Below are 24307 nucleotides of genomic sequence, written 5' to 3'. Positions count from 1 at the left end.
AGGGAAGATTATAAATGAATTCATTACTAAAACAACTTTGGCTGGCCACTGGTGGCTCAGGCCTGTAATCCTAGCTACTCAGGAGGCTGAGATTTGAGGATCATGGTTTGACGCCAGCAAAGGCAGGAAAGTCCGTGAGACTCTTTGCTCCAAAAAGCTACTTACAAAAATCTGGGAGTGGTGCTGGAGCTTACGTGGTAGAGTGCTAGCCTTGAGCAAAAGAAGCCCAGGGACAGTACCCAGGCCCAAGGACCAGCAAAATAACCCCCAGAAAACCACCACCACTAAAAAACAATTTGGCTTTCTAACCGAATGAGTTGGCTATTTGTAGACATTTGGAATAAGAGTTATGGTGACTCATAATCACGGAGACCCCTGGCACTATTAGAATCGTTAAGAGAAAATATCTGTTCCTGATGGCTGGTGGTGAGCTGAATGGAAGGACTTACCTTACTCCGGTCAGGATCACAGTAGTCCAAGAGAGAGTCACAAAAATGATAGCCTATCGACTCCAAGTCTCGGGTGCTGAAATGAGTGCCCCGTTTATTACCTAAAACATCAATAAGTTTAGCCACACTTGAGGATGACTTCATCCTTTTTGTTTTTAATCAGGAAGGCCTATGTCGCAAGGGAGCACAAAGGAAACATTCATATGATCTGTAGTATGTGTTGTGGCTGTTCTTGAACAGTGGGCTTCCTGTCCTGGCCACCCCTGGACCCCAGCTGGCTTCCCACACATACACGGATGTGAGAAATCCATACGTAAAGAAAATCCACAATGTGATGCTGTTATGGGAGGTTGAGTTACCTGTTAGAAACTGCTGATCACCATTACTCAGAGAAAAACTGGGGTAAAGACTTCATAAAAAATGTTTTAATCATCATGAACCATGCTGTACCAATTTCAAGGTATCTTAAAATCTAGGCAGAAAGTACATGTGTAGGATTTTCAACGCTTTCTTTTGAGTTGATTCATTTTTTCAAAAACCAAACCAAGATCCACATTCAGCTTTTCTTGATTTTTGAGAAAGGGTCTTCTTATATATCCCAGGGCAATTTAGAATTTGTCATTATCCTGTCTCATTCTCTCAAGTGCTGGCATTACAGGCATATACCAGCATGCCGCGCTTGAATTGATAGGTCTTCTCACAATGTGAGAATTAAATTATCATGGGCTATTCTAACTACATTACTACGTGCTACATCTGAATAAAAGTCTCACGTCTGAAATGAGACTACAGAGGACAGTTTTCTTTTTTATTAGTTCAGAGAACTAAAGTGATTTTTAGTATAGAAAATTGATGAAGAAATCTTTACTGTTTGTCTTGCAAATAACAAATGAGATTAAAAACATTGCATTGGTTTTTACTTAAAATCTCTGGGAACTCCTTTTTTTTTTTTTGTCAGTTGTGGGGCCTGAACTCTGGGCCTGGGCGCTGTCCCTCAGCTCTTCAAGATAGCACTCTACCACTTGAGCCACAGCACCACTTCTGGCTTTTTCTGCTTAAGTGGTGCTGAGGAATTGAACCCAGGGTCTCATACATGCAAGGCAAGCACTCTACCACTGAGCCACCACCCCAGCCCCTGGAACTCCTATTTTAAAGATAATCTATAGTAGTCCTCTTCAAAGGCAACCAGGATTAGAAGATTACTTATGAAACAGTCTATTAGAATAGTCTATGTATGTGCTACAAAAGTCCTTTCTAAACAAATAAATATGAAGAAATAGTCCCTGGAGTGAAAACTTACCCTGTTTATAGGATTAAATATCAGTATGCCCCTTAATGGAAACAAAGTGCTCACTATAAAATGACCTATCTCATCATTTTTACATTGAGACATGTATGTTAAGCCAGGTATGGTGATACATACTTGTAATACCAGCACCGGGGAAGCTGAAGCAGGATGATCTCAGAGTTGAGGCCAGCTTAGGCTACGTAGTAAAAATCTCAGTTTTAGCTCCACTCCCCCGACCCCCTCAAACCCCTGTGTTTCTCCACAGCTTCATGCTCTGAGAGCGGTGATGGAGAATAGTTGACCTTACCCAGAGTAGATCCACAAAAGGTGGCCTCCATGGTAAAGCTGTTCCTGATTCCCATTTTCCACATCACAACCCTTCCTGTTCCTTCTTTGCTCTTCTGCACTTTAAACTTGCAAGCTGGGAATGAAAACTGAAAGGCAGCAAATCAAAGTGAGGTCCTGTATCTTTCTTAAGAGGAAGGGCTGAAAACGATATAAGTAGTTCTGTGAACTCTGCAATGCTCCCTAAAGCTTAAAGGGCTACCTGACCAATAGAAATAAAAGGGGTTGTTGGTGCTTTTTGTTTCAGCCAGTCTCAGTGGCTAAATGCAATGGATCTCCTCGTGATTTGAACCTGCAGTTCCCTAATGGCTACTGCTGTCAAACGTCTCTCAGGGGCTTATTTGCCACCATCTATCCTTTTGGGTGAGCTGTGTACAGTGTAGTATCACTGTCACTTTTAATTAGGTCGCTTGTTTGGTTGAGGCATTCTGCTACAAGTTCTATGTCAGTTAGGTGATTGCACATCTTTCTCCCCGTTAAGATTTTAGCAGAATCTTCTACAGAATAAAAACATGAATTTTGATGAAGTCTAATTTTTCAGTTTATTAACTGAGAATACTGTAGACCTGAGTCTTTATCTTCCTCCTTCCTTCCTTCCTCCCTTCCTTCCTTCCTTCCTTCCTTCCTTCCTTCCTTCCTTCCTTCCTTCCTTCCTTCCTTCCTTCCTTCCTCCCTCTCTCCCTCCCTTCTCTCTCAACTCTCTCTCTCTCTTACTTTTCGGAAGGGAAAATGCTCTTTTGGTAACAAACCTGTGCTTTCTATAAATAACTACTTCCTCCTCCTCTTCTTCCTCATCTTCCATTGTCTTCTAAGTCTTTTGTCTTTTTTTTCTTCTCCAGATTTTTTTTTCTCCTAATGTCTTTAAGCCTCAATTGTCCAAAAAAAAACCCAACAACCCCAATGAGCCCTTTCCAGAAAATCTTTTATAATTGATTCATTGAGGATTTAAGAGCAAGTCCATGGGAATTATATTTGTCATATTAAAATCTTTTCTCTAAAGAATGATTAAAAATATATTTTGTGTGTGTACCAATTCTGGGTCTTGAAGTCAGGGCCTGGGCTCTGTACCTGAGCTTATTTTGCTCAAGGCTGACACTCTACTATTTGAATCATAGCTACACCTCCAGCTTTTTAAATTATTATTTGGAGATAAGAGTCTCATGGACTTTGCTGCCTGGGCTGGCTTTGAACTGCAATCTTTAGATCTCACCCTCTTGAGTAACTAGAATTATAGGTATGAGTCACTATGCCCCATGATTAAATTAATTTTTACAAATTTGTAATTGACTAGTTGTAACATTTCAATTTGTGTGAAAATAATTATATGTTATTCTTTTCGTAATCTAATTTTTATATATTGCTGAAATATTGGTTATTAATTTTTTATTGGCAAACTTCTAATAAATACTTTAAAGATATTATGCTTTTCTTTTCTTTTTTTCTTTTTCTTTTTAGTTGTGGGGTTTGAACCCTGGGCCTGGGCGCTGTCCCTCAGCTCATCAGCTCAAGGCTAGTGCCCTACCACTTGAGCCACAGTGCCACTTCCAGTTTTCTGGTGGTTTATTGGAGATAAGAGTCTTACTCACTTTCCTGCCTGGGCTGGCTTTGAACCATGTTTCTCAGATCTCAGCTTCCTGAGTAGCTAGGATTACAGTTGTGAACCACTGGTGCCCGGCTACTATGCAATTCTTTTTTTTGTTGTTGTTGGTTTTTTTTGGGATCCAGTCATGGGGCCTGAACTCTGGGCCTGGGTACTGTCCCTCAGCTCTTCAACTCAAGGCTAGAGCTCTATCACTTGAGCCACAGCGCCACTTCCGGCTTTTTTTCTTTTTGCTTATGTGGTTCTGAGGAATCGAACCCAGGGCCTCATGCATGCAAGGCAAGCACTCTACCACTGAGCCACCTTCCCAGCCCCTACAATGCAATTCTTAAGAGCACATCTTTAGCCTGTATAGGCTCTAGACACTTATTAAAACACTAAAAAAGACCTCAAAACATATTGAATGGTAAATGGAGAAACCTTCCATATGTTAAATAATCTTTGTCTCTTTGTTTGCACTTGAAACAGTGTCTCAGTATGTGGCTCACATTAGCCTGGAACTGGAACTCATTAGATTACCATAACTAGATTTAAAGTCTGTGTATGTGTGTGTGTGTGTGTGTGTGTGTGTGTGTGTGTGTGTGGATGCATGCGTGCACAAGTGCGTGCTGTTCCTGGGGCTTAAACTTAGGGCTTGAGTGCTGTCCCTGAACTTTTGTGCTCAAGGCAGGGCTCTATCACTTGAATCACAGCTCCACTGCTGGCTTTTTGCCTGTTTATTGGAGATAAGAGTCTTTTAGATTTGACTGCTGGGGCTGACTTTGAACCAAGATCCTCAGATTTCAGCCTCCTGAATGGCTACAATTGCCATGTGACCTACTAGCACCCAAAAATATTTTCAAAGTATTGGTCACGAAGCAATCCCACACAATTATTTCCTTATGTAGTCAGCTGTGTAAGTCAGTCAGAAGAACTCGATATAAAATGAGGTTACTGAGAAAGCTGCTCTCTTCCACTGTCCCACCAGGACTCCCATTAGTAAAGGGAAATCTTCAAGGTGCTTACTTTATCTGGGCAGTTCTTGCTCAGCATCAGTGGGAAGATCCGTTGCTGTAAGTATAAGGATTTCGTTTTTGACTGGTCACTGCCAGTGCAGCCATACATGAAGATGTTCTCCTTCCTGCTGTGGCCATGGAGATCACAGTACAAAATCACCTCTCGCTTCTCCATCAACCTACCCAGGAAAGGAGGAAGGAAGGGTTACTAACACTTACCTCTGCATTTGCTTCTATAGATACAACTGTGCATTTATTACATAATGTCCAAATATGTAGCCTAACTTTCAGCTTTGGCTTCTAATCTACAGTGCATTAGTGCCACTACCAATAGACATTTGAAGACAAGTAGAATCATTTCCTGTAACTGTCATAGCCTTCCATCATAAAGACAAAATTTACCTGAGTCCCAAAGGCTTTCCCCAACAAGCTCTCCATGCTTTATTTGGTTTTCAATCACTGTTTATGTCATTTCTTTTCTTCTTTTTTTTTTTTTTTTTGGGTCCAGTCGTGGGGCCTGAACTCTGGGCCTGGGCGCTGTCCCTCAGCTCTTCAGCTCAAGGCTAGCGCTCTACCACTTGAGCCACAGTGCCACTTCCAGCTTTTTTCTTTTTTGCTTATGTGGTGCTGAGGAATCGAACCCATGGCCTCATGCATGCAAGGCAAGCGCTCTACCACTGAGCCATCTTCCCAGCCCTCTGGAAAATATTTCGTCGTTATCTTTATAAATGTGTGTGGTCCCCTGATGATCAAAAACACATCTGCATTCTCACTTCTTTCCTAACTGCTGAAGCTCAGCCATTTTCTTCCTTTGGAACTTCTGTATCACTTGACCAATTACTTGATATTCACCAAGGAGTTTTCTTAGTTCAATATTTATGGAGCACTTGAAATCACCCAGAAGAGTGCTAGTCTCAAGAGAGGCTTCCCACACATTTGTTAATAACTGCATGCCGGAGGCCTTGGTGTTAAACATGACTGTCAATTAACCCTTCATTAATTTGGTGACTGACTGTTATTCTAAGAGAAATAGTACTGGTATTGGAATTGAATTTTCCTGACAAAAATTTCAAATAAAATATTTCACAGAAATGACTATACATTCCTTCAGATCCCAATCCTTAGAACTCAATAAAAATGGTAACAAGCTTCTCAAACTGATCAATGAAAATGATCCATAAAGGAGGTTTTGGAAAGGTAAAAAGTGGTGCCAGGGGGGTGGGATTAGGAGCATTTTTGTCTTTTTTTCATATTTTGAAACTTGACATAGCATTGCCTAATCAATATCACATATATGATTTGTTATATAGAGAGGGATACTGCTAAAATACTATCATAATGGTATTACAAAGTGGTATTATAGTGTGACACATATTACATTTATAACCAAAATATTAACATCTAAAAGCATTTAGGGCAGGTCATGATGGCTCACTTCTGTAATCCCAACTACTTGGGAATCAGAAATGGGAGGACTGAGGTTTGAGACAAGTCAAGGTGAAAAATTAGTAATACTGCATCTCAACAAAAAATGCTGGGTTAGTCTGTAATTCTAGCTATGTGGGAGGTATAAGTAGGAGGATCATAGTTCAGGGCAAAAATAAAGTATCTATGAGACCCTCTCTGAAAAGTAGCTGAAGCACAAAGGGCTCGGGCATGACTCAAGTAATAGAGAGCTTGCTTAGCAAGTTCAAGGCCCTGAGTTCAAACCTTGATAAAACCCAGCAAAACCCAAATCAAACAAGCAACTCCTCCCCCCAAAAAATCCCAAATCAAAACATTTAAAGGACTGTTTTCATTAAAAAGTAATATTCTTTAAGCTAATTTCAAATGGAAACCTATTATACATATTAATTCTTGTTCTTGCCTCATTTGGTGTAATAAATTCTAACAGATCACATTCTATTGGCAAAAGCCCCTAACAGATCATAGTGTGTTAGGACAACAAACCAGACTATAAAGCACAAACATCAAATCCTTATAGATGAAGAATATGATGTATTTTTAAATAAAAATTTCTTTTTAATGACCTGTCAATGGAAACTTTTACTTCTAGATAATTCCTGAAGAAATATTACTTTTAAAGTAAAAGAGGATATTCATGTTTCTCATCTTACATGAATTAACAGTTTGGAGTTTCTTCCTAGTTGCTGGTAACTAAGATACTCTAAGTATTTTATATTAAGCATTGTATATGAAAATGCATTCTAATATGATTTAAGTATACTAACCTTCCAGTTGTTTATCTGACAAAATAGATGGGGCTGGCTTCTTACTTTGCTCACTTACAAAATCAGTTTCTTTCTTTCTTGGAAATCTTTCTGAAACTTATTGAATAGAGTCCTGCCTTTCCTTCCTACAAAATAATCTGAGAAGAACTGAGACATTTACATTAGCTTCCACAGAGCAGGTCCAAGGGTTTGGCCTGTAATACATCATGTGCGAGACCAAGATACATCACAGTGTATCAAATAGGCATCCTAGCAGCTCCCTTAAATTATATTAAAACCCTTTTTATTTTACTTTAAATTTAGACCATAGTTGTAAAAAAGAGCATTCTCACAAAACATCTCTATTTCCCTTAAATGTTAACCTATTACATAAAACAAAACTAGAAGGACCAGATGTGTGGTTTAAGTGGCAGAGCACTTGCCTATTAAGCTTGAGAAGGACCGAGTTTAACGCCCTGTACACAAAAACAAGCTAACCTAAAGACACCAATAATGCCACATTACTATGAACTAACTGCTCAACTTCATTGAGATTTCCCAATTTTTTTTTTCCCCCACCACTCTTTATCCTTATTCTATGCCAGCATCCAGCCTAGGATATCACTAGTCAGTTTTTTCTATTGTTTGCCTCCCCAGGTAGCAAAAGAAGTACCAACTATTCTTTTATCACTCGAACATTTCCCAGATAGTTTCAGGGAAGTCAGGGTGAAACACATAACACATAGCAACTTCCAGTTCTTCTTGTGGGGCTCTGCACGTCACTTCCTGTTTTCTGAAGCAGATGAAAGGATTTATATAAAAGTGAAAATTGAGGCTGAGCTACCTAACTGGTACCATGGTAAGTGCTTCTAAAACCCGTCAGCTCCTCTGAGGAATTGAGGGGTGTCGTTGGGGCCCTCTGCTTTGTAACAGGATTCTTGTGCTTGCCACTGTGAAGAATTCTGGTTAATAGCAGTGAATAAGGAGATAGCATGCCTATCCAAGTATGTATTATTATGACAGTCCAATAATGCTACATCATTTACAAGGATTCTTTTCACATTTGAGGAATCACATTAGCTATATTTAGTTTTTCAGTCTATTCTGAGCCCATTAGAGATAACACCCTCTTATACAGGTGCTATTATTTCCATTTTATACATGACTTGTTGAGTCTTAGTTTGCGTCTTAATTGCACAAGGTTATAAGTTAATAAATGAGATAGCAGGATTTCAGTGTGGCATGTTTAACTCCCAATTTATATCCTTAATAAAGAAGATTAAGAGGCTTTGAACTTGAAATGGATGCTCTTTTACTCCAATCAACCTCCTGTAGCAGATGTTTTGTTATTACCTGATCTATCAAATAATTCACTTAGAGGGTCCATAAGTAATTAATATCATGTTCATTTTTCTGTTTCAGATTCTTTTTAGTTTAATTTAATTTAATTTTTGCCAGTTGTGCAGTTTAAACTCAGATCCTTGAGTTTGTCTGGCTTCTTCCTTGCTTAGCTGGTGCTCTACCACTTGAGCCACACACCTTCAAGCCTGGCTCTTTGCTTGTTATTATGGGGATGAAGTTTTATGGACTTTTTTTAAACCCTTGGCTGACTTCCAACCATGATCCTCAAGATCTTAGCCTCCTGAGTAAGGAGGATTATAGCTATGAGACCAGAACTCATGTAAACTATTTAGAAAATTTAAACCTTTAAACTTAAAAAATACCAATTTAAACTTTTTGGGGCTGGATGAGCTGCTTGCTTATTGAATAACTATGTAAGCTGATAATCCAAAGGCTCACACAGCCAATGTCAGAACAATGTCCAGCACAATGTTGGAACAGCCTGCTCGTTTTGGCAAGAGACTGAATTTGGGACATGCAAATTCCACTATTTGTTTCACAGAGCCACTCTTGAAGGGGAAGTTAGCGAATCTGGTAGCACTCAGGCCATGAGAATGTTAAGATCCGACTCAGAGAGTCGTTCCAAAATGATCTTAGGAAAAGTAAAGAGTGAAATAAGTAAGCAAGCTGGTGAGAGTAAAATAATAAACTAAAATTCTTACTAGGCCATTTACCAATTAAGCGGAGAGGTTAATGTGAAGCTTCTTCTTCTTCTCCCCCCCCACCCCTGTGGATCCACTTACCTGTGGATCATGTTCCGCGTGTACCACACAGCAGGGAAAGATTCCTTCACCAAGGACGTATAGTTGCGGTTCAAGTCCCGTCCGGATAAGGAGCATCGGTAGTTCCCCACGATCACCCCGTCCGGGTTGAGCATGGGGACCACCTTGAAGATGAAGGTGTCCCGCAGGAGCTGCGCGTCGCTCGAGTCTCCCAGAAGGTAATCGAGGAAGCCTTTCATCATCCAGGAGCTGTTGGTCTCGCCGGGGTGGACCCTGGCGGTCAGGATCACGGCCTGGCGCTTGCTGGAGTTGGGGTTCTTCAGGGGAGAGGTGATGGTGAGCACGTACACCATGTTGCGCGCCAGCGTGTGGCACAGCACGCGGATCTTGCAGAACTGGGAGCGCACCGGGTCGCTGTTCACGGCCGACAGGTAGTCCTGCAGGTTGCTGTAGGTGTACGGGTAGCAGTGGGCGAAGTAGCAGGTGTCCTGGCTGTGGGGAAACTGACAGGTCCACGTGAGCGAGAAGAACGGGCGGCCCTCCTGGCCCAGGTTGTTTTTGTAGTACTTGATCTGGTCCCCGGTCCGCTGCCAGCCGATGTGGTGGCTCTGGGCCTCCTTTTCCGAGTAGAACAGGGGGCGCATGCCCCGGTTGTAAAGGCTGGCCGGCTTGGTGAAGTTGACGATGGTGAATCTGTAGGGCGTGGCGGCCTGGGTGTTGGTGACTTGGAAATAGAACCACTGCGTGTGTTTATTGGTGAAGAGGTCCGGGCGCAGCGTCAGCTGGTATTCATACTCCGCCCTGGGGCACAAGAAATGGAAAGGGATGGGGGGGGGAGAAAACCAGTCTGGAAGAGGGTAAAAATGGCCTCCCCCCGTTTACATCAAATGAAAAAAAAATTACCTTATTAAAAAAAATCTATTTCACCTGTTCCCACATGGTACTTCTTTTTTCTTTTTCTTTTTTGTCCTGGGGTTTCCTGGACCCTGTCCCTAAACTTCTTTTTCTTTTGCTGAAGGCTAGATCTCTACCACTTGAGCCACAGCCCCGCATCTGGCTTTTGCTGAGTGCTTTATTGGAGAGAAGAGGCTCACAGACTTCCCTGCCCTGGCTGGCTTTGAACTGCGAGCCTCAGATCTCAGCCTCCTGAGTGGCTAGGATTATAGTCGTGAGCCACCGGTGCCCAGAAGTACTTTTTTTGGGAGGGGGAGAGAGGAGCGGGGTAAACCATGTTCACTTAAGACAGTACCCAATACCAAGTGACTTCAAAAAGATACAGAATGTGAAATGGCATAGATGTCTGTCTGATGGGAATGCTTGAGAGGAAGAGTGAGGAGAAAAAGAATGTTAGAGAGAGAACAACACTAAAACACATGGCATCGGTGAGTGAGGATGCTGCTGAGAGCTACCAATAACCTTGGGTAGCAAGGATGGGGGGAGTGAGAGGAAGCAAGGGACCAATCTGTGAATATGTGAATATCTGTAAATATGTGAAATGCCACAGTGAAACTCTTTGGAACAATTAGCACACACTAAAAAGAAAAAAAAAAGGACAGGAATGTAAAACAGGTCCTATGGGAAGGACTAGTGGGAGGTGGGAGGGAAAATGGCCAGGGCAAAGGAGGGTGAATGTGTTCAACATACAGTATGTCTGGGTATGGAAACAGAGCAATGGAGCTGGCTGGGGTTGGTTTGGGAAAAGGGTCAGGGGGAAGAGAGAGGGAGAGGGAGAGGGAGGGGGGGGGAGAGGGGGCATGAGTCTGATCAAGAGACATTGCATGCATGTATAGGTCTGTCAACATGAAACCCCTTGTACAACTAATTCATGCTAATTAAAAATGTAGAAAAGCATTGAAATCTTCTTTTCCTGCATGAGAAACTGTATGCTAGCTCTAAAGCCTTTGTAATTTCAACACAGCACATTAAAAAATGCAAGAGTCTGATCAAATCTGCATATTTCAATGTAACTGCATTTTGTAAAATAAATGATTAAGGAGTTATGGAAATGGAAGAAAAATCCTTTCTTTTGCATCAAACACAGATTTCTATTTTATACTAATTCGAATCCTTGGGATATGAAATAATTATCATTCAGAGACATTTAAAAGCATTTAAAAGTTAACATGATCACATAGATTCCAAAGTGTGAATGCTTTCAGTATACAAGGATTGTGTTTGATAACTGTCTGGACTCCAGACTTAGACATTAAATAGTTTTAAATTATAAAGAAAGATAGCATTCCATTGGAATATTAGTTATATATATATATGTATATATATATATATATAAAGTTTATCTTACTTGTGTCTTTTTTCCCTTGTCAGCTAACTGTCTGAATTAGCATGTGAGTATACTTTATTGCAAATAATCAACTAGGAACAGGTAAAATAATTGTTTCAAATCCTTGATATCTCTAATTAGCACTTATACTTAAGGAATTACAGAGCAGTAGTAGCAGATACCAAGAACTTTAAGATAAAGACCTAAAACAGAAACAAACAAACATTTGGTGTTTTGCTCCTCAAATAAAAATAATTAAAACCTACACTTTGACTACCTTCTGTAGATTCCCGCTTTCAAACCTTGCTTCAAATATCAAGGTGTTGTCACAATTATCCGCAGGCTGCTTCAAGGCTGTTCGATTACCGCCAACTCGGAAATATACAAAACAGGGTTCTTTGTAAGCTGGTAAGGAAAGACTAAATCAATGACAATAAGATATCTAATGAATATATTTGAAAGTGAGGTAATACATTTCTAAAGAGAGCAAAGATCCTCAGCACCACATAAGCAGAAAAAAACCAAAAAACAAAAACTGCTGAAAGTGGCACTGTTGGTCAAGTGGTAGAGCGCTAGCCTTGGGCCAAAGAACTGAGGGACAGTGCCCAGGCCCAGAGCTCAGGCTACATGACTGACCCCCAAACAAACATACAAACAAACAAACATTGCTGTGGATAAATGTATAGCTATCCTGGTTGCAGGAACACTGCTTCTATAAGATCTAAGACACTTCCAAGGAGAACTGGGACATGAACACTAACTTACCTGGTGCACACTCCAGTGAGGAGCACAGAGTCGAAGTGTTAAGCCAATTGGCAAAGGTGGAGTGGACTAGAAAGAGAATACAGAGTCTCTGGGAAGATATCAAGGATATACAGATGTAAGGGCATTTTGTATTCTTCTCCTGGACCTCACCAGGTATTCAGAGAAACCATGGATAAATCCAGAGTAATTACCATTTATGGTGCACCTTGTGTGTGGGGAGGAAGGGATGGGGGTGAGGCAGTGGCAAGCACTGCAGAGAATGGCACAAAATCTGCCCAAATCACTTTTCCTTCCTACTTATGGAGCAAAATCTTAAATTCTGGGGTAAGGGCAACAAACACTGGCACCAATAGGGCACTGGTATGCATGAATACGACCTAGGAAAAGGAAACTGATTGAAAAGGAAAAATAACCCAAATCCTTTATTCCTTGAGGAAAAGCAGGGTTTACACACTGGAAGACACTGGAGTACTGAGAAGACTTCATTTCTAAGAACCAGGGACCTGGTGTGTGAGTAAGGTTAAGTAGAATGATAATGCATTTCTACTTTTCCCTCAAACCAGGCTAAAACAAGCCATGAGAACCAACTAACTAGACATTTGGGAGTAAGTGTACAAAGTTCAGAGAGATCCTCCATGAGATATAGAGCAAAGGGAAAATGAAGGCTGCCACTGCAGCCCATCACTCGAGCTCCATCCTAAATGATAATGTGGGATTTGAAGCCTGTGGTGCAATGAAGGTTAACACGAGCAAAAAATAAATCTAATCCCAGCTCATTTCCTGAATTACTAAGGTAACACTCTGTCCCCACCCCATCTCATACACATATACTGAAGAGTTAGCACGTGGAAATTTGGTTGGTTATTTTTCCAATTTTTAGGCATAAAGACAAATCGTTTTTATTGTCCTCCACAATACCTCCAGATAATAACCTGAAGATTTCAAAATACATGCGCACGCACGCACACACACACACACACACACACACACATGCACATGCACACACACGAATCTTCCATGCATTGTCAAGAGACAAAGCTACAAAACATAACCATTCTATAAGATAAAGATGTTGGATCTGTCAGATAGAGACTTCAGAAGACGTATGATTAATAAGCTAACGGTTCAAGAAAAAGAGCAGGTGAGTATTTCCAGATGGTTATCGTCAGAAAGCATTAACTTGCATGTGAAAAATGAAAACACTACACAGAAGCAGAGATTACCTTCGATGAACTGCATGGATCAGAGGAATAATCACTGAACTCAAAGATGGCTCAACAGAAACAAAACTGAAGCATAAAGTTTAAGTAACACACACACACACACACACACACACACACACACACACACACACACACACACACACCCCTACACATGCCCTGCTACCGTACATGCCTATGAGATTTCACCATCCCATTTTAGTATCTCTTAACTTTGTTCACCCTTTTGTAAATTCATTCAATTAAATTTTCTCAAATTACTCATGGTGTGCTTTCTAATTCTGGACAAGCCTCTGACTGAATCACCTCAATTATTTTAATTTTTTAAAAACTCAGATCTCACTTCGGCTATGCCTGGAAGCTGTAAGCCAAGTTAATATAAGTATTTTAAAACAATTTTTTAAAGTCAGAGGTGCCTTTTCTCTTTAGGTGTTTAGAAATGTATGTGCAAATACATTGTTTCTAGAAAGCCCTTTAAATAAGGGAGTGGAGCTTTGGCTCAAGTGGTAGGTCACTCTTCCTGAACTGAAGAACTCAGGGACAGTGCCCAGGCCCAGAGTTCAAGCTCCATGACTGACAAAAGGGAAAAAAAATCGGTAGAAAGCCCTTTAAATAAAACCTGGATGCTCTCTGTAAAGATATTTTTAATATATGAAAACACCAAATAGTAAACTCTGATGGTGAATTTTTGCTATAAATTCCTGCCCACCCCCTTGGTAATGTTAGAATTTTCCTTATAGTAAGACACAGGCTAAGATTCTAAGTTTGACTGTCAGCATTCTCTATCATAAGAGCAGATTGAGTGTGTATTAATAAAGCTTGCAAAGTGCAAATATTGATCTTGTGTAGTAACACTTTCATGGGATATAATCTTGGATGTTATTTGAATGTGGGGCATTTTCTTGGGTTATAAAATGATAACTCTAAGAAATGCATCAAACAGGCATGAAATGAAAAGAGTGATTGAAAGATATGCAGAGAGACTAACAATTGTTGATAACTTTACCTTCAAAAACCATGTCAGGCATAATTCATTCTAATAGAGATGGTATTATATTTTAAAGCTACTCAGCATAAACTAGTATATCTTCAAAAATTAATTAGTGTCGGAGGGGGGGGGAGGGGGGGTATGATTGGGTGGGGGGGAGGGGGGAGGCTGGGAAGGGAGGTGAAGGGTAAATAAAGGAGGAGGCTGCAATGCTTGGTAAGAAATGTATGCATTATCCTGACCATGTAATTGTAACCCCTCTGTACAGTATGTTCTCAAATAAAATAAAATTAAATAAAAAAAAATTAATTAGTACTAGCTGAACATTTGAATCAATATGTAACCCATCATTTTTCATAGGGACAGAGACTTCCTGGTAATTTCTGATTTTACCACTACAAACAGCAAAACAAGTATATCTAAACAACAATCCATGTGTGGTTTTTTGGTGTGTGTGTATATATACTAGCCCTGGGGCTTGAACTTGATCTGGGTACTGTCCCTCAGCTCAAGGCTAGTACTCTACTAGCCACAGCTCCACTTAATTGGAGGTAAAATTCTCATAGACTTTCCTGCTCAGGCTGGCTTTGAACTGCAGTCCTCATACCGCAGCCTCCTGAGTAGCTAGGATTACAGGTGTGAGTCATAAGAACCAGTCCAAATTGTATGTTACAGCAACCTATCTTATTAGCACTCACTATCTTCTGCCAGATAAACTACTGTATTCTCCTTGGAGTTTGAATAGGTAGGTTCAATTTCCAGGCCTGTGGGGATGTACACTGGCTCAGGAAAAAAAGGAGTCCAATCTGGAAAAGAAGAGAGAAAGGGATTCTATAAATACAACATCAAAATAAAATGGGAAAAATTAAGTGTAGATCCAGGCTAAATTTTGGTGTTTTGAGCAGGCTAGGTTCACTGAAAACAATAAACACCATCACACTGTAACAAAACTCGCATTCCTCTGTATCTTGTTCAAAAATTATCTTTTTTTAAATTTTTCTTTTTATTATTATTATTTATTGTGAGAATACCATACTCAAAAATTATCTTATTGAGTAATACAAGCTTGCTTTGTGCTCACTGTCAATTTGATGTTGTGATTTTTATTCTTCTTCAGTCATTGATGTCATTCTATCACATCTCTGAGGTCACTGTACCACCTTTCCTCCTTTCTTTCACTGTTATCTTCAGCCTCTTTCGTGGTCATGGTAATGCCCTCAGTCTGTAAACATTTTCAGATTCTTTCTCTCACAAAAGGGTGTGTATTCACCATCTTCCATTTGAAAACATTACCTGCCAGCTTTATTTCTTTTACTAATGTCTTAAAAGTTGTCTATGTCATTACAAATCTTTCAGATTGTGATCTATTTCGGGGAAAACTACCCTAGTCATGTATGTACATACACAACTGCCCTAGTTGAACAAGAATCTGGTGATAAGAAATAAGCACTACTGGGCAAATGTTTTGAATATTAGGTGTACATTTGCTCTAGCAATGTCACTGTATTTGAGTTAATGAATAGTGGCAAAGTCTACCTACAGAGATCCACTACATAAACTCCTGTATGAATGCAAATATGTCCCACTGTGCATTACAGGATTAATCAAACAACACACAATCAATTATCAATTAATAGTAAATTACATTTATTAGTTGAAAACCTTAATTAATTCAAGTCAAAATGAATCACAAACTTATAACTTAATTTCTATTCTGCAAACACTGGGAGTATTTTACCTATTTGTCTTTGTGTAGTCTGCTTATCAAATAGTTGGAGATTTCCTTAACTTCAGCATATGCTATTACTTTTTTCTTAATAACTATCATTTAAAGAAATACAAATATCTCTTATCCAAACTGGAAAAAAAACTCATATAAATGTCAAGGCTTCAGTTTTCCACAGTCTCCTTACTGAGAACCATATTTTGAGAATCAGCCTTATGCAATTTCAGTCTAGCATTCACTCATTTTAATCCCGCTTGGTCATTAAAAATGTTATTTGTATAGTATTTGAAGCAATAGGCACTTAAATGTCTGTAGCTTAAATGGGTGGATGGTGAGAAAGATGGATGAATGATTGGATGGATCACTGAACAACTAATATAGGGTAAATTTCCACATTTACGTATAAATGATGTAATTCAGGTTTATTACCACAAATGCTTTCTATCCAATTATGTATTTTCATTACAGAAAAGCCATTCTAGGATTATTGAAACTTTCATCTTGTGTCTTAATCAATTTACCCTTCACCAGCAATTTTGAAGGCTCTATTTCCTCCACTTTTTGACTGTTGCTTATTATGATGTCCATGAAACATTTCTGGGACTTACTAACAATCAAGGAAATGCAAACTCAAGCCATTTCGAGCCATAACGGAATGCTTAAGTATAACAAGATAGAGTAGCATTTCCTTTATTTATTTGCTAAATGATTTGTTCTCGAAGGAAGTTTTTTCTAGAAAATTAATTGCTATCTAGGCCAAAGTTAAACAATTCTCTGTACATGTCTAAATGTTCCAGATTAATTTAGTAATGGCGCCACCTGATGGTCATTACCATTATTGAATTTTTCTTTTTCCCCTTCTTATTCAATTAACATCAATTAGATTGTGCAACAGGGTTTTATTTGGACATGTCCATATATGTACCTTGATCTGCCCTTTTCCCTTATCTATACTCCCCTCCCCAAACCATCCCAAGCTTTACTGTTCCATTTTCACGCATGTACAATTAGTATTTTGACCATATTTACCACCTTCCCCCTCTCCATTTGCCCTTCTCCCTCCAACTAGTCCCCTCATTCCGCAGTTATTTTATATTTCTGCTGTTCTTTTTCTTTTTAGCTTATTCTCATCACTTTAATGGGTTTCATTATGATGTTTCACACATATATGCACACTATTTTAACCTACAGATTAATCACTGACATAACTGATATCTTTAAAACAATGAGACTATGAACCTGTTATAGCCTTAATTAATTAATTAATTAATTAATATCTCATAAAATTTCTGTCAATAATGCTTTATGGTCTCTGCATAGCAGTCGTTTATACCTTTAGAGATTTAAAAATATTTTATTTTGTAATTATATATATTATTTTGATACAGTGAAAACATACAGAAAAGTTGAAAGACTCCCCCCCAAAATACTTACCATGATACTTAATCGTCTCCAAATACTCTGCTGTATATTTCCTACAAAATAGAATGGCTCCTGTATAATCATACTGTACCTTAGACTCCTGTGTGAAATTTTCCAGTTGTACCAACAACACTGTCCATAGTAAAAGGATCTAGTTGAAAATCACATGCTGCCTTTGATTATCCTGCATCTTAACTCTTTTTAAATTTGGAATCATTTGCCCAGATTCCTGTCTTTCATGGGTTCAAGACTTCTGAAAATGACTTCCAATTTTAGCTAAGAGACACAGAGTTAACAAAGTACTACTTCTGCCCTATGACAACAAATCACCTGGACAGACCACAAATGAAAGACTTTTCTGGAACCTGTCAGCCAACCAGTACACTTGCCAAGGAAAACCAGCCCCCAGCACTGGCATCCTGAAGGCTGTACTGCCACAATTTTCATAGCAACCAGCCAGCAGGTGCAGCTATTAAAGTGGGCTAGTGTGAGGGTGCAGAGCCCTTTGAGGCTCACTGAGACCCATTACAGATCTTTGTGTTTATTTCTGTACTTTTAAGTTTATCCACTAGTCTGTATGTCTAGCCACATGATGGAACCATACCATCTAAATCACTGTGAGTCTTGAACACAGAAGATGTGAGTTCTCAGCTTTGTTCCTTCCAAGTTTTGTTTTGTTGTGTTTTTAAAGAGGGGGAAGGAGAGACCAGAGTTTCTTGGTTTTCCATGTGATTTTTAGGAATAGTATGTCAATTTCTACTAAATAGCCAGTTAATATTCTAATAAGAATGGTATTTTACATGTAGGCCAATTTGAGAAGGACTTTTATCATGATGTAAGAACTCTTCAAATTTGTGAATATGGTATATTATTTAGCCATCTATTTTATCTAGTCTTAGAACTTGAACTTGGGACATTATGCTCTCACTTGGCTTTTTTGTTCAAAGCTGTCTTTTTATCACTTGAACCACACCTCCACTTTTGGCTTTTTGCTGACTGATTGCAGATAAGAGTCTCACAGATCTTCCTGCCCTACCTGGCTTTGAACTGAGATCCTCAGATCTCAGCTATGTAGAAATACAATTGATTTTTATATGTTGACCTTGTATTCTGCAACCTTGTTGAGTTCATTTATTAGTTCTTAACATTTCCCGGCAGATTGCTTAGGATTTCCTACATCCAAGATCATGTAAGGCCTGAGGACAAGTCTCCTGTCTTACCCAGTGGTCTTTACCCAAGTGGGGACCACATCTGGAGACATGTTCCTTTTGGTCCAGCCCAGTATTATCATTCGGACGCCAATGGTACTTGTCCTATGGGTATGGGCCACGTCTACCACGTTTTTCATTCTCAGCACAACTGCCGTTGTTAGAAGTCATTCCCCTTACCATCAGTAGCGCTCGCTCTTGAGAGGCCTGACAACAGAACATCCCTTGTGTTCCCTCTCCTCCCAGCTCTATCACCACTCTGATAAGGTTCCTCCTGGTTGTACTCACCCCTGCAGGGCCTGGTGTGCCCTGCTACCTCCACAAATGCCTGCAGTCCCTTTGAGACATTTGTAAATCCTGCCGACATTGATCATGGCCAAAGGGGAATTGATATGAAGCTTTTTTTTTAACCTTTGTACTCATTCTGAACCAAAACCAATATACTAACCCAACTAACATCCTATAACTCATTAGTATGAAAAATCTTGTAAAATCAGAACAGTTCATTGACACGCCAGATGTGTACATAGCAACATAGGAACACAAAAGGAAGGAAAAAACCACCCCCACAAAAGGAATTCCCAAGAAACATGTCTTCAAATAAAGGACATCTATGCACTGCTTGAATGAAATTCAAGTGAAGGATCCTCAGTAAGCTCAGTGAGATGGGAGAATATAAACAGATAATTCAACCAATGAAAACCATGTATGATCTGCACGAGAACCTGAAAAGATTTCTGTTGGAATGTACATTCTAACACCGTTTTAACGAAGTAAAATCTCTAATGTCTGGGTAAACACTTACCAATATGGTGGACTTTTTCATTGATGACCTCACAGTGGTAGGGCCACCGTGTGGGACTCAATGGGCCAGAAGAAGAGACACCGTATAAATCTCGAGGCTCTCGAAGGCGTGGCACCCATCGTCCTAGCTGATACTCCAAGAGAATCTGGGTGGTCCGAGGGAAGAACGGGTCGCCAAGAGCGTCTGGTGGAAAAGTTTCCAACACAAGGAGTGAGAAGGAAAGCCCCGATTCCTATGTGCTTTATGTGACTTCTTGTTTTTCTTCCAACACTATTTCATCCATGCATATCCTTTCTACTAGTGAATAATTCATGACATTTTAAATAGAAAATGTTTATGAATGTTTGTGGCAGCTGACCCTCATAAGAGCCAAAAATGTTTGTCAACTTATATATATCATGCATTCATGCTGAATTCTCAACTAGTACTTAAAAATGTCTGTTTCCTCTCTTGTCTCTCTTGTTCTGCTTACTTAAAAAATTATTTTATTGATTGTGTGTGTGTGTGTGTGTGTGTGTGTGTGTATACGTATGTGTATTGGTCCTGAGGCTTGCACTCAGGGTCTGGGTTCTGTCCCTGAGCTTTGTTTTGCTCAAGGCTAGTGCTCTTCCACTTGAACCACAGCTCCACTTCCAGTGTATTTGGTAGGTTAGTGGAGATTAGAGTCACATAGACTTTCCTGCCTGGGTTAGCTTTGAACCATGATCTTCAGATCTTAGCCTCCTAAGTAGCTAGGTTGTCCACTTGTACCTGTATACATTTTTTTTTTTTTTGCCAGTCCTGGGGCTTGACCTCAGGGCCTGGGCACTGTCCCTGACCTCCTTTGCTCAAGGCTAGTGCTCTACCACTTGATCCACATTCTCAGCCCACATTTTATTTTTTAAAAGTCATTTAATTATCTATCTATCTATCTATCTATCTATCTATCTATCTATCTATCTATCTATCTATCTATCATCTATCTATCTGTCTTGGGCAGGTCCTGAGGCTTAAACTCAGGACCTGGATGGTCCCTGAGATTTCTTTCTTTTTTTGTTTTTTCTTTGCTCAAAGATAGTGCTCTGCTAGCCTTGAGCTGAAGAGCTGAGGGACAGCGCCCAGGCCCAGAGTTCAGGCCCACAACCAGACCCCCCTCCCAAAAAAAAAAAAAAGATAGTGCTCTACCATTTGAGCCACAGATCCACTTCTGGCTGTTTGTGGTTAATTGGAGATAAGAGTCTCACAGGCTTTCCTGCCTGGACTGGCTTCAAACTGTGATCTTCAGATCTCAGCCTGACTTATTAGGATTACAGGGGTGAGCCACTGGTGCTGGTGACAAAGCCAATTCCAATGCTTAGTGACAGCTATAAAGTAACCATCACTTACATCCAATTTCCTCCATTATTTCAATCATAAATTGGGTTTAGGTAACACCATGCTAAAGAATTTAAATTCTAAAAAGATACTTATGGAAGTGAATATAAATTTCTCACTCTCTATCTATCAATATGATTGTTATTTTATTAAATCTGAGCTTGTTTTTAGTTTCCTTATCTTATCAACTTAAGATCTCATGATAAAAAAGTGAAAAGTTGAAACCTGTTAGCAGTGTACACTCACGAATATCTTCATCAAAAAATTTTATGAATGAATCCTCATCCTGAAACAAGAGAATTTTTAAATTTCAAAACCAACAGTTTCAAATTTAGAATATTTTCACATCTGTGTTTGTACTTGGAACTGAGTACATGTCTTTAATGTTTAATAAATAAGAAAGTTTAAGAATTTATTGTGCGTTTCTGGTCTCAAAGCAGTATCTCCAATATCCTGGAACCATCAAGTTTGCATCTTGACTGCTCGTCTTCCACTTGCTGTGGTCGTAATTGTATCTGTAGCAAATGACCAATGTTCGGGAACTTCAGAAAACAATTTAGATTAAGAATAAACTAAGCGGGGTGCTGGTGGCTCACACCTGTAATCCTAGCTACTCAGGAAGCTGAGAACTGAGGATTGAAGTTCGAAGCCAACCTGGGCAGGAAAGTCTGTGAGACTTTTAACTCCAATTAATCACCAGAAAATGGGAAATGGTGCTGTGGCTCAAAGTGAGAGAGCACTAGTCTTGAGCAAAAAAGAGCTCAGGGACAGTGCCCAGGCCCATGATCACACACACACACACACACACACACACACACACACACACACACACTCTAAGGATAAAGACGGAACCAATACAACAGCCATACTCACAAGAGAATATGTTGGAAATGATCTGTACAACTTGTGGGAGGAGGGGGTTGGAGGGCAGGGAAAGTGGGAGAAAAATGCGAGAGGGGGTAGCAAGTTTGACAAGAAATTTACTCACTACCTATGTAACTGTAACCCCTCTATAAATCGCCTTGACAATAAATTTTTTTTTAAATAGGAAAAAAAAACCCCAACAATAAAAAAAAAAAAACCCAGAAAACTATGAGCTTAAAGGGTATTTCTGGATTTTATATACACGATAATATTTTAATAAAATTTGAAGAAAATCTCTAAGAAATATGGACTAGAAACAGTTAAAATATTCCTTAAAACTCTACATTTTTCTTCTTACTTATTCTTTTGTTCGTAATATCAGAACCGTTTTAACCTTTACTATTACTGTGATATACCAGAGTATTAGAACTTAAGCGATTTTAGTATGATACAGAGTAGGAGGTGACACAGTAGAATTATATACAAGAAAATAAGTGGACATTAATTATAGAAAAACACTAATGACTTAATGCACATATTTTAATACATCCCACAAGACTCTTGCTGAAAATATTCCCTAAAGAAAACCAGGATAGTTTTTTTTCTTTCAAGACAAGACATATTGTACCTAATAATAGCTTAACTTTCAGTCATATTATTTCTCAACTTGAATGACAATGACTTAAACACCTACTGGATTTATTTTTAGCATATATTAGTTATACAAGGGCGGATTTCATTGTCCTTAATGTATTCCAATCAACCTCACCCCTTCTATCATTATCCATCGAACTGATTTTACATCAAATGTATTTTATACTATGTGAATATATGTTTTTATTTCAAAATATAAGATAGAAATTACGGAAAACATACCTCATCATCATCATCACTGATTGTTCTGTCTGAAGTGTCTTCCTTTTCTGAACCTTCTGACATCTCTTCCAGTGTTTGGCTTGAAAATCTTTTGTTATGTGGATAAGCTGTAAAACAATTTCTAAGGAAATTAGTTGACAGTTTTTCTTGTTAAGCTGAAGGCATATTTTACATTAAGTGACTACTTAAGAAAAGTTCAATTGTCTTAACAATGACAAGTTTGTAAAAACTAAATTAGGATCGAGCTAATAAAACCTTCGTTGAAGAAATGCTTCATTACTATGAGACAAGTCACAATAAAAGACAAATCAAATAAGTAATTTAACTGAAAAAGAAATTTCCAGATTATGTAGCCAATCAGACACTATACATTCAGAATAATAGTACATTCAGAATAGTAATAGTACATTCAGAATTATCCTAAGCCATGAACGTGATTATAAAGCCAGAAAAAATTATAGTTTATTCAAAGCTATTAAGTACAGTAATACAGACTTTTTTGCTTAGATTAGTTATACAGAAATTTCATTGTTACATTTCCATACATTTACAATGGATTCCAATCAATATCACTTTCTCTAGCAACCTGCCTTTCCTCCTCTTTTCCCCAAACAATCTCAACAAACTTCATTGTTCTGTTTTCATAGTTGCTATCGATTTCTACTCTACTCAACCCCCTGCATGCTCCATTGGTAGTCATACAGTTTTGTTTTTTGGTTCTTTTTAGTCGTTTGTGGGGCTTGAACTCAGGGCCTGGGTGCTGTCCTTGAGCAGCTCTTTTGCTCAAGACTAGCACTCTACCACTTTGAGCCACAGCGCCACTTTGGGTTTTTGAATGGTTAGAGTCTCATGGGGACTGTCTCCTTGATAACTGGAAGAAGATGGGCCTGACCAACCCCAAAGGAAAGACCTTAATCTTCTACTGTAATGTTGCCTAGCCTCAGCAGGATGTGAGGGCTGACGATGGCTCTCTTAAATTTAGTACTATTCTACAACTTCATCTCTACTGCTGCTGTCTAAAGAAATACTTAGAAGTCCCGTAGTCCCAGGCCTCTCTGGCCTTCTATTAAGACCCAGGCTTCCGATCCACCTGCCACGTTCCTTCTGACTCTCTCTTGTCTTTTACTTCTCAATCTGCCGATTGTCTCCCTCTCTAGATGATCCCTCAATTTATCAACCTTCTCAGGCCCTTCAGAATCTCCCCTCACTCTCCCCATCCTCCCCTAGCCTCTTCAAACCTTTAGCAGTCATATGGCCCTCCTACTTCTGGATTCTTCTCTGGGGCTTTCTCCTCTCAAGATCGTCTGACACCTAATCCAGAGGATACTACTTTGCCACCATCTTCCCCATCCTCTCAAGTCTCCTCTCTTTGTGGCTCTGTGGGGTCCACTGGGTCTTGGGACCCCTCTAAACCTCAAAGCCATCTCTCTTTTCTCTCCCCTCTTACAACGGTGTCAGAAAGTGGAGGAACCTTTGAGAGTTCAGGTTCTTTTTCCATGTCTGATTTCTCATTGACTTGAAAAGAAAAGCTCCCTTGACCATAAACTTCAGCTCCTAGTTGGCCCCTGAGAATGATCCAGATACCCATTTCAGAACAAGTTGATGGGACTTTACAAATCTTGAACAGTAGGAATGAGAAACAAAGGGAGGCTGAAAAGGAACAAAGAGAACACCACCTCTGAAAAAGGAGCGGACTAAGCTGATGGCTGCTGCTATTGGCAATGCCACTAGAGGGAAGTCTTACCCCAGTCTGGCCAAACAACCCAGTGCCTCTAGGAGGGGGCCAATA

At 39.5% G+C, this 24307-nt stretch overlaps 1 protein-coding gene across 1 annotated transcript in view; it reads right to left on the bottom strand.

The window, feature by feature from the left end:
• Window positions 1-22581, bottom strand: part of Agbl3 (AGBL carboxypeptidase 3) — a 39970-nt gene extending 17389 nt beyond the window's left edge. The window contains exons 1-9 of the mRNA XM_042670123.1: window positions 22519-22581; window positions 21004-21064; window positions 19426-19608; window positions 14963-15070; window positions 11558-11696; window positions 9032-9811; window positions 4688-4856; window positions 2045-2171; window positions 450-550 (exon numbers count right to left, since the gene is read on the bottom strand). Coding sequence (XP_042526057.1) covers window positions 450-550; window positions 2045-2171; window positions 4688-4856; window positions 9032-9811; window positions 11558-11696; window positions 14963-15070; window positions 19426-19608; window positions 21004-21064; window positions 22519-22581 — 1731 coding nt within the window. The remainder of the gene's footprint in view (window positions 1-449; window positions 551-2044; window positions 2172-4687; window positions 4857-9031; window positions 9812-11557; window positions 11697-14962; window positions 15071-19425; window positions 19609-21003; window positions 21065-22518) is intronic.
• Between the last annotated feature and the right edge of the window lie 1726 nt (window positions 22582-24307).

The sequence above is a fragment of the Dipodomys spectabilis genome, unplaced genomic scaffold, assembly GCF_019054845.1.
Source record: "Dipodomys spectabilis isolate Male_0828 unplaced genomic scaffold, ASM1905484v1 ptg000519l, whole genome shotgun sequence".
NCBI lineage: Eukaryota > Metazoa > Chordata > Mammalia > Rodentia > Heteromyidae > Dipodomys > Dipodomys spectabilis.
This window is presented reverse-complemented; position numbering and strand designations above follow the sequence as displayed.